Source organism: Alosa alosa, chromosome 24 (assembly GCF_017589495.1).
Source record: "Alosa alosa isolate M-15738 ecotype Scorff River chromosome 24, AALO_Geno_1.1, whole genome shotgun sequence".
Classification (NCBI taxonomy): domain Eukaryota; kingdom Metazoa; phylum Chordata; class Actinopteri; order Clupeiformes; family Clupeidae; genus Alosa; species Alosa alosa.
Window position 1 is genome coordinate 18361568 of NC_063212.1, and position 11843 is coordinate 18373410.

The following is an 11843-nucleotide window of genomic DNA, read 5'->3' on the forward strand; positions in this document are numbered from 1 at the left end:
TCTCTCTCTCTCCGTCTCTACATCTCTCTTTTGTCTCTCTCTGTCTCTCTCTCCATTGATCTGTGCCCCCCCCCCCCCCCCCAACTCCAGATTCGCTGGCTTCCCCCGGCAGATGGCAGTCCTCAGGGCTGGAAGTCCCGACAGTTCTGCTGAAAAATATGTGAGTGCCAGAAACAGACTTGATCCCCTCTCTGTTTACGAGTTGGATAAAGAGCAGTTAAGAGGCTTTTATCAGAATGGACATTTCAATTAGATGTGTTGATAAGAGGCAGAGGCAATTAAATACACTCAAGGTTATTTTATTTGATGGACGACTGAAGACTGACTACCCAGAATCCACTTTTCAGCACTTTTAATTCTCCCCATGATGCTATATTTACTTCTGCTCTGTCCTCCTGTTATTGTTAATTAATTAGAATTTGAATGAGTACCTAAATGTTTACGTTTATTTGGCAGAAGCTTTTGTCCAAAGCGACTTATAGTATATAAACACTGCATTATTAGTTAAGAATAATAATAGTCTCAGATAAAGTTGAACATAATAATAATAATCTCAATAATCTCTATTATTATTATTATTATTATTATTATTAATAATAATAGCAATATCAAATTTCATCTGAACAAAAAACATTATTTCATGATGGCATTAGTCTGGCTGCATAACAGTATGTATCACTCGTCTGTATAACACATTGCGATCTGTCTGGCCAACAACATTATGTCTATGAGGGCCGCAAACCAGAGTTTCTATCTTTACAGTACTCCGATAATACTGCATAAATACATCCCTTAATATACTATGCACATTGGGGAGAAGTAGCAGCTCTGTAAAGATGACAGATGTTGGTTTTCTGTGTGTAACAGCTGTTTTTTTTGCAAACATTTTTGGCAGGGTGGTAGACAGTACCCCTCCCCCTCGGCATATGAAAGGTGTTCATATTTTTGTAAAAATATATTTTCATTCGGTTTCTCTTCCCCTGTCTCAGTGGTAGTCTATGTGATTGATTGCCACTCATGTTTTCTAGAGCTGAGAATCAAAGGCTCAGAATCAAACGAGGTGGGGCACAGAGCTGAACTCTGGCATTGTAAGGTTCCGAAAAACGGCCTCGTTTGATTTGTTTGTAAGCAATGTTTTTGTTACTTTTGATGTTTACAGTGGGCTGCAGACACACCGACTGGACTGTGAGACACACTGCTTTCCAAAGGGGGAGGAATGATTTCAGCTAGTGCCCTCAGGGTGACCTTTGTCTGAGTTTTCTGAGGAAGTCGGTGTGCTCATTCCAGGTGCAGGACAGGGGGACAGGACAGTTTTTTTTTATTTCCCTTTGTGAGGGTTTTTAATGACTCAAACTACATTTTCACTTTCTAAGGTTTTTGTCAGGTTTTATTTATTTTGGACCCTCCTCCAGAAGATCAGTGTGAAACAGGGTTCTTAATACCTCCTCACTCTGGAATGTGTTAATTATTAGATTGGATCACTCAGCCATTTTACAGTAAATCCCAAACAAAGAACATCCTAACAATAGAGCCGACTGAGATACAGATACCAGCATAGCCTCGGCCCTCCTGATCCTTCACACCTGTACCAGACAAACACACACACACACACACACACACACACACACACACACACACACACACACACGTCTATTGTATCGCCATCATATTCTTCCGAGTATATCACAAACCTCTGTAGAGCATGCGGAGTGATAAATGAGTCCGCGTGCTTTAGTGAAGTACCAGCATAAACTGTTTAGATTCAGCATGTGTCCTGCGAAGAGTGAGGAGCGTTTACATGGAAATTAGAGCAGAATTACAGCGGCAGAGCCAACTTCCCGCGGCAACTGTCAATCCCACTCATCAGCTACTGACTGAAGGGGACATGGCTGATACTCCCTGCTGGAGGGAGGGGGGGGGGGGGAGACAGAGAGAGAGAGAGAGAGAGAGAGAGTAGCAGTTATTGCGCATAGTGAAACTTTTGCAGTGCAAGGCAAGTCAACAGTCAGTCAGCATACTTGTTACAGTAGTGCTTTGATGTCTGCTAGGTCTCAGCTAGCCCTTATATACACTGACACACAGATACAAATTTACATAAACAGAGGGGTAGAAGACAAAACTCAAAACACACACACACACACACACACACACACACACACACACACACACACACACACACACACACACACACACACACACATGTACATGTTTGAGTAGCCTACAGTACAGTACAGCCACTCTGACTAGTCAAAGGCGATTCAAAATGAGTCAAAAATGTCGAGACAGGACCAATCGTCAAAATTTCGGTGTCCACCACTCTAGTTCATCCAAAACAAACCAGAAAAGAGACTCAAAGTGCTAAATACCGGAATTTTCCTTTAAGAACAAAATGATTCATACCCCTGGCAAATCTTGATTTAACATTGATTTTCTCTTTATCAATATGTTTGTTCTGACTGAAAATGACACTCCCACATGCCAAAAGGTTGCAAGACAATGTGGTAGAAACATGGAATCAGAAAAAAGCGAGATTTTTGAGAGCTATGAATGCAAATAAAGATGTTACCAATGATTATTTAACAATGGTATGAATAATTTTGGAAAGTATGAAAACACTTCTTTTTTTGATTCCATGTTTCTTCCATATTGTCTTACAACCTTTAACCATGTAGCAGTGTCATTTTCAGTCATAACAAACATATTAAGAGAAAATCAACATTAAATAAATATTTCCTATATGAATAATTGTATTCTTAACTGTACACACATCACACAGCCAAACACCCAGACATTGACAAACAAGCTCACCCTGTATCTAATTCTCTCTCTCTCTCTCTCTCTCTCTCTCTCTCTACATGTAGCCACACACACACACATACACACACCACACACACACACACACACACACACAAACACACTCTTTCACACACTCCCCAGCTGTGGTTTTGGGCTGTGGCCTTCCTGCACCGGGAATGATAATTGATTTGTCAGCCATAGCCAGGTCCCCTCAGTGCTTCTCTCTGAGATGGCTTAGATATGCCTGAGGAGAAAATGTAGCAATTTGTCCTCATTAAGCTATTAGACAGTCATTTGTGTGGATTGAACTTATTTAGTGGTTAGTGATCGTGTAATCAAAAGCCACTTCTGCAAAAACCCAGCACATTCCCAGTGGATAGAGGAGTGGGGGCCTTGCTGTTAGTCATGCCATTGGATTAGAAACTGTTGTTGATGGAATCAGGGCTTGTCTATACACAGATGTAAACTATCATCTCTTTGTCTCTCTGCCCCCCCCACACACACACACTTAAACACAAGCAACACTAACGACATTATGAACTTGCTTATACATTAAACACACACAAGGCACATACAGTAGTATGCACACACACGCACACAATCACTACCCACTCTACTCTTGCAGATGTAAACATTTACAGCTGATCTGACACTATATGGTTATTAACTTCTTTTAGCTTTTCATACCGATGCACACAAGGGGGAGGGGTGGCCTACTGGTTAGTGCTTCGGACTTGTAACCGGAGGGTTGCCAGTTCGAACCCCAACCAGTAGGCATGGCTGAAGTGCCCTTGAGCAAGGCACCCCTCACTGCTCCCCAAGCGCCGCTGTTGTTGCAGGCAGCTCACTGCGCCGGGATTAGTGTGTGCTTCACCTTACTGTGTGTTCACTGTGTGCTGAGTGTGTTTCATTAATTCACGGATTGGGATAAATGCAGAGACCAAAGTTCCCTCACGGGATCAAAAGAGTATATATACTTATACTTATACTTATACTTATACTTATACATTTACAGCTGATCTGACACTGTTCCTGAATCCTGTTCATTAAACTTCGGCACCAATTTCAAATTTTGCCCGACATCCATGAAACCTTCAGACTTTATCTCACCATCTTTTAACAGATTTAATTTTAGAAACTCCAAATCAAATTTGGCTTTTTCCACTTCAATCCGATTATTTTCCGAAATGTGCTTTATTTTCTCATGCTCGGGTGCTCATGCTCACAATATGGTCATTAACTTCTTTTAGCTACTCAAACCAATGTACACATTCACAGCTGATCTGACACTTTATGGTTATTAACTTTGCCCTCTTTGCTGTGCTGTGTCTTTTTTAGTCTCATGACTTAGCTGAAGAACTGAAGCCATTGGCTGTTTATACTCTCCATATGGCCATTACAAACACACTGGGGGTGTATGTACATAAGTGCATACATAGACACACACACACACACACACACACACACACACACACACACACACACACACACACACACACACACACACACACTCACACACACACACACACACACACACACACACACACACACACACACACACACACTCTCTCTCTCTCTCTCTCTCTCTCTCTCTCTCTCTCACACACACACACACACACTCAAACTCAAACATACATGCACACTTAGAATAGGATGTGTGCATTTGTAAGATGTGGTGAGGATCTTGTTCCTACTATGTCCTATGCCTCTACTTGGTTATGCTATTGCTCCCAGGTCACTACCAACCCAACATAAATATCAGATGCATCCCATTTGAGTCAGGCCAGTGATTAATGTCTGTTTGCGAGCTCATAACGGCTCTTATAAATAGCAGGACCTTGCCTTTCTGTTTATGCTGGGATGCCCATATAGGGATGGAAGTGTTAGTGCCATCTCTGGGGTGCCGTTTCAGGGAAATACCCTATTTGGGAATCTCGCGCGCTCAGGTGGCGTAATGGAAAAATTCAGACAACAATTAGTCTCTCCACTGTGTTAGCCAGCGAATGTGGAGGGTAGAGTTTTTTTCTGCATCGCAACGCTGTGATGGAGTTTAGGCTGTGTGGTCAGAGCTTATTGTTTCAAACTGTCCGAGTGAGTGAGTGAGGGAGAGAAAGAAAGAAAGAAAGAAAGAAAGAAAGAAAAGAGAAGTAGAGGGAAAGGGAGAGAGAGACAGAGAGAGACAGACAGAGAGAGAGGTCGCCGTGGGAGAGGAACGGCCTGTTCTGGGGGCCCATTGCGGGGTGCACCAGGAAGTGTAACCGTGGGAGACAGCGTGTCGCCTTGGTAAACAAACTGAAACTCGATAGTCCATGGAGACACAGCTCAGAAGTGTCCGTTTGTGTGTGTGTGTATATGTGTGTTTTCTGTGCGTGTGTGTGTGTGTGTATGTGTGTGTATGTCAACAGATACAAAGCTTAAGGAGTTTTCTAATATATATGACTCCATAGCTGCAGTCTTTTGGATATCTTTTTTAATCAATTAAATTAATGGTACAAACATTATTCACATTATTTAACTAATTTGTTGGGACATCAATTGCCTAATACTGCTGCATGTTGTTAGTTTGGGTTTGTGATCCAGCTGCTCGATAATGCTGGAGATTGTACCTCCAGAGTAAAGTAGCCTGCACACAATGCCCCCTTTTTGTCCTGTCTCTCAGAGAGCTCACAGTGGGTTAAAGGTGCCCAGTGCCTTCCAAATGTTAGAACAGCACAGGGTTTTGTGCCTATCTATTTCTAGACACACACACACACACACACACACACACACACACACACACAAACAAACATGTACATTACTCACTTCCTAGCATGCATACACACACAGAAACACACACACAGACACACACACACACACACACACACACACACACACACACACACACACACAATCATCAAATGAATGATTTAACCACACAACCAGCCAGTGAGAAGGAAAGCTCAGCCACCTGTATGCCAAAGGTAGCTGGACTTTGCCATCTGACAATGCATCAGTGCAGAATTCTGTGTGTGTGTTTGTTTATGTGTGTGTGTGTGTGTGTGTGTGAATGTATGCGTGTGTGTTTGTGTGTGTCTGTGTTTGCTTAGATGTGTTTCAGTGGGTGTGTGTGTGTAGAAATGTGCACATTACTATCAATGTGTGCGTATGTCCTGTTTAAGGACACATTGTCTAGTGGCCTTGCTGTTCCTGTTTAAATGAGGGATGGATTGGTGTGTGTGTTTGAGAGAGAGAGTGTGTGTGTGTGTGTGAAAGGGGGGTTGACTCCGACCCCAACCACCACCACCAATTCCCACCTCCTCATTCCTCATAGTTAATAAGGAAGTGACCCTGCAAAGGACGTAATACTCTACAGAAGAGCCCCAGGCAAAGCAGGGAAATTTGGTCTCTGCATTTATCCCAATCCGTGAATTAGTGAAACACACACAGCACACGGTGTACACACAGTAAGGTGAAGCACACACTAATCCCGGCGCAGTGAGCTGCCTGCATCAACAGCGGCGCTCGGGGAGCAGTGAGGGGTTAGGTGCCTTGCTCAAGGGCACTTCAGCCATGCCTACTGGTCGGGGTTCGAACCGGCAACCCTCCGGTTACAGGTCTGAAGTGCTAACCAGTAGGCCACGGCTGCCCACTGGTGCAGACAGGAGAGGGATGTCCAATCCCCATAGAGGCCTCACCACCACACAGCCTGATGCTGATATGTCATTTTTCCTCTCGTCCACCATCATCCTCCTCCTCGTCTTCCTCCTTGTCCTTTCTCATTGTGTATGACTTCGTCATCTTTGGTGTCTGTATAAAGTACTGTAAGCTGTTGGATTTCTGGGCCTTCTTCTTGCTTCTTCACATCTACGATTTGTGTGTGTGTGTGTGTGTGTGTGTGTGTGTGTGTGTGTGTGTGTGTGTGTGTGTGTGTGTGTGTGCGTGCGTGCGTGCGCGTGTGTGCGTGTGTACGTGCGTGTGTGTGGATTTTGTTGTGATCTCTCCTGCCAGCAGAGTCAGCACTGCCGTCACAATTAAATTAATACAACAAATACCAACTACAACACAGAGCTGATTTAATCTTTCTCTCTCTCTTTCTCTCTCTCTCTCTCTCTCTCTCTTTCTTGCCCTCTCTCTCTCTCATATTTCTTTCCATCTTTGTCTTAAAGAAGGTTCTCCGACTGAGCTAGTTGTACCACAGCTCAAGTCCCGCGTCGTCCCATAGGCTTAAGTAAATAAACATCCCCACTCATACTGAAGTAAACAACTCTACTGCTAACACAATCTAATAACCAGGACATCTACATTGTAAAGAAAGGAAAGGAGGGGAAAGAAGGAAATTAATGGGCTTGAGAGTTTGTTTTTGTTTGGCCCCGAGTGGTGGTTACCGTTGGAGACGTACGGGTTGAGTGGAACTGGACACTGTAACACATTAACTCTGGTTAACTGAAATTGGCTCCACCTCACGTCAAGCCGAGTTTAATGGCAAAACGTAACCTTTCGAGGAGCAAACCTGTGGCTGTGGAAGCCTCATGCGGAACTAATAAGAATCCAAAGAATGCAGGGCTTATATTGACTTCTTCAGACAAAACACACTCTGCTAAATACACACACAATCACACACACACACACACACAGATACACACACAGATTAGCACACACACATACTAACATGCACACACACACACACAGATACACATACACACACAGATAACACACACAGTGATCCACTACAGAGTACACACAAACACACACACACACACACACACACACACACACACACACACACACACACACACACATCCATGAACTTGCATCCATCAATGCAGCCATCTCAACATTTTAGCAGAACATTGTGCATTGTCAGTTCACATTTCTGTTTGGCCGCTCAGCAGATGTTTTCAGTGATTTTCACACTGTCTGGACATACACTGCCATAAACACAAGCATCAGCAACTCTGCATTATATTAGTCATATAGTTATTTTATAATGTTGTAAATTCAGTGGGTTCAAGGCTCTTTTCTTCTATGATTCCTGGTGGGAGACTTTATCTGTTTGCGTTGTTTCTAACTAATTGAGTTGAGTTTTGTATATGTTTATGGATAATATTATTATTAAATTATTGTAGCCAACTAATTATATTGGTATTATTTAGGCTATTTTACTAAACTTTTGATTTTAATGTTAATGTAATGCTTATTCATGCCATTCTAAGTCGCTTTGGACAAAAATGTCTATTACCATAAACATAAACATAAATAAGTCATGGCAGTCATAGATTAGGTCACCATAACACTGTCAAATAATTGGATACAAACTGTCATGATGACAACTAACAAGACAGAACATCTGCCACAACATGTGCATGACGTCGTCATGTCTGTGTTTTAAAGCTCTTTTATAGTAAAGTGTTATATCTGTATGCGTACTAAACTCTCCTTGAGAAAGTTCTATCCCCCAGCAGTTTTGCTACAGCCAAATAGAAAGGTTCCCTAAAGAACCCTTTAAAAGCTGAATGTTGTACATGGACCTCTTGTCACATTGTGGGTGTCAATGTGTCTTGAAAGGGCATGACATTCCCATAGATCTCAGTGAATCCTCAGAGAGGTTTTCCAGAGACTAATCATTCATTGTTCTACGTAGAACTGCTTAGTAGAACCCACTATGTAACTATAAGGGCCAAGAAACCTGTTCTCTGTCCGAAGAGAGGACTCGTTCGAAATGCTCACATTAACAACGTTCAGCGTTCACCATTTCGTGTTGTTTTTGTTTGTTGATTTATTTTTGATTCATTCAGCCGTTGTAGCTTATTTACAGCTCCCTAGCAGCCCCCGGGAAAGCAGAAGCCTGTGTCCCGTCCCATGTGACATCTGTCTGTGTGTGTGTGTGTGTGTGTGTGTGTGTGTGTGTGTGTGTGTGTATGCGTGTGCGTGTGCGTGTGCGTGTGTGTGTGTGTGTGTGTGTGTGTGTGTGTGTGTTGAGGGGTGGGCTGGGGTGGAGTGTATTTTTAGCAGCACATCTGCCAGGGCCTCCTTCCGGCCTCCACAGACGAGGAGTTGACCTCTCCCAGCGCTCCAACAGTGGGAACCAGAGGGCTCAGGGATGGGGGGATAGTGGGAAGGAAGGAGGAGAGGACAAGGGGAGGAGGAGAGGGGAAGAGAAGGAGGAGAGGGGGAGTGTTTGGGAGGAAAGGGGTGGGCTGTTGCTGGGAGGGGAGGGGAACCAAGTTTAGAGGGCGCAGAATTGGGGCCGAGGGGTTGTGTGTGTGGGGTTTTTTGTGTGTGTGTGCGTGCGTGTGTGTGTGTGTCTGTTGGGGGGTGGGGTGTTATGATTGAGGAGAATTGGGATTGGGGTGGGCTAGTTGATGTATGTGTGTGTGTGTGTGTGTGTGTGTGTGTGTGTGTGTGTGTGTGTGTGTGTGTGTGTGTGTGCGCAGAGTGCTGGGCGCAGATGACTGGACATAAAACAGGAAATTCTCCCAGGCCTGGGAAAAGACAGTAGCCCAGTGAGTGAATGAATGAGCAAACGAGAGCCGAGAACGAGACGAGACGACATGTCCATTTTGATTTGCACTCGCATTTTTTGCCTGGCCTCCTCAGCCTGCAGCTGGAGCGCAGCTAAAACTAACAGTCGGGTCAGATGTCTCCCGTGAGCCGCAGACGGGACTGGGTCGGACGAGGAGTGTGGAGTAGTTGTTACGTGCTGACGTTACGTTTCTTTAGGGATCAATAAATTATCTGTCTGCTGGAGAGACTGACTGACTGACTGACTAGCCAGCATGAAGCCATGTTATGTGTCAATCTTATGATCTCTTGTCAGTACACGTTTTATTAGTGGGGAAATTTATGTCATTTATAAGGCATTCACAAGTTTTCCGAAGGCCACTCATATTTTATAGTCTTTCAGTACAGCTATAGCTATGGATGTCTGGTTACTAAAGCATAACTTGAAAACATACCCCAAAGGAATATGAAATTTAGTTAACATAACAATAACAATAATTTGTGATGTCTTTGTGGTGGTGGTGTATGCGTGTGTGTGTGTGTGTGTGTGTGTGTGTGTGTGTGTGTGTGTGTGTGTGTGTGTGTATTTCACAGGTTCCTTTTGTGTGATGGTGGCTAGGACTGGCCTTGATGGAGTGTTGCGTGGCTTCTGCAGTCCAACCAGGGAGGTACCAGACCTCTCTACCCTTACAGTGGACCACTGGTAGGTGGCTAGTGTGTGTGTGCGCAGGCATTCATTTGTATGTTTATTCTCATGGTTACCCACAGTAATGGGAATTTGCGAGTCAGTCCACTTTAGAAATGTGCTATGAAACAGCAAACATCTATTTTTACACAATTAGACTTGGCTATTGCTAATCAAAACACATTCCATTACTTGGGTAATTGCTTGTGTTTTTTTGTGTGGTGTGTGTGTGTGTGTGTGTGTGTGTGTGTGTGTGTGTGTGTGTGTGTGTGTGTGTGTGTGTGTGTGTGTGTGTGTGTGTATCTGTCTGTCTATGTGTGCCTGTTTTCACAGTAACCCACAGCAATGTGTGTGTTCTCTCTGCTCCCAGGTAAAAACACCTCCCAGGATTTCTGGACACTCAAGACCCCTTCTGCCTCCATCACACAATATTATCCTCTCTACCTCCCTCTCTCACTCACTCCCTCTCTCCCTCCCTCCCTCCCCTCCTCTTCTTTCCTTCCCCTTCTTTTTTATTCTACTGTTACGCCAGAAGTCGTCCTGGTAACGCCTCCTTCAATGGGCCCGTCGTATAAGACCTACGGTCTCTGCGAGCCCCAAGCCTTAACACCCTCCTAAGCGAAGCTGTGATGTTCACGTTGGTGCAGGTGTGCAGTTAGTGTGTGTGTGTGTGTGTGTGTGTTTGTAGGTGTACGATGCTTATGAAGGTGTTAAGGGCCGGAGGGACCCAATCATGTTTTATAGTGCTCATGTGAGCACGGCCTTTCAACAAGGCGAAGACTGACGGACCTGTAAAATTTTAACCAAAGGAGCTTATGAAAATCAACATTGTGTCGCTAGGAGTACAAAGCACGTACCATGTGGTATGCAGTGTGCAATTCCTCATGACAGTGTGTGTGTGTGTATGTGTGTGTGTGTGTGTGTGTGTGTGTGTGTGTGTGTGTGTGTGTGTGTGTGTGTGTGTGTTTTTGGTCTGAAAGACATCCTACTGAAGTGAATAGTGGTGAAGTTGTTTTTACCAAAAAACACAACTAAACATTGAGATTGATAGACAAGCAAGACAATCCCTCAGCTGGGTCTGAAGACAGCAGAAACTTCACTTCATTGCGCGCACAGACACACACACACACACACACAATTAAACACTGTGATTAAAAACTGAGAGTAGCCCCTGTCTGCCCTAGTTCATCCTCGCCTCAAAGAAATAAGTCAACAAAATGGTGTGTAATGTCTACCAACATGTTTGATACTTCTAGTAGACAGAGGTTGGTGAATATTATCCGGTTCAGTGTAGAACAAGTGTAGTTTTAAATACCAAGGAATGTGGCGTAAACTAGTTGTCATTAGATGTGGTTCTAATCAGTAGACTGATGGTTATTTTGAAAGGGATAAGGCCCTACTGTGCAGTGTGCAAAGCCAATAGCATCGTGTGCACCATATGCCAAGCTCCTTTCATTAAAATGTTACTGAATTATTATTATTCTTGTTGTCATAATTATTATTATTATTAACCTATATATATATATATATATATATATATATATATATATATATATATATATATATATATACATATATTATATATATAAATAAATAGATAAAAAAACAATATTATTAAGATTATTATGATCAAGGTTGACGCATGACTTATACAAATAAATAAAAATAATAAAAATAAAAAAAGATTACAATGCTGTACATTTTTAGATATTTTGAAGAGGAATAGAAGTATTTTTATAATCAAGTGAACATTTTCAGAGCTTCGTGTTTGATCTATTAATATTCCTGTCAAGTGTGTGTGTGTGCGTGATGATCTTTGGTTTTGAAAATTCTGGATGCTCTTATATTGTCTCCCTTCATAGTAACATAAATGCCTTCGATT

General features: G+C 43.0%; 1 protein-coding gene across 3 annotated transcripts in view; it reads left to right on the top strand.

Moving 5' to 3' along the window:
• LOC125289369 (RNA-binding protein with multiple splicing-like) overlaps positions 1 to 11438 on the top strand; it is a 38349-nt gene extending 26911 nt beyond the window's left edge. For 2 of the 3 annotated variants that reach the window (XR_007192620.1, XR_007192621.1), the window contains 3 exons: positions 91 to 160; positions 9871 to 9979; positions 10332 to 11438. Coding sequence is in view for 1 of the 3 variants with exons in the window: in XM_048236137.1 (XP_048092094.1) it covers positions 91 to 153 (63 nt within the window). In the remaining 2 variants the exon portion in view is untranslated. Of the gene's footprint in view, positions 1 to 90; positions 161 to 9870; positions 9983 to 10331 lie in introns of those variants that run through there. The other variant, XM_048236137.1, reaches the window with a different exon arrangement.
• The last annotated feature ends 405 nt before the right edge of the window (positions 11439 to 11843 follow it).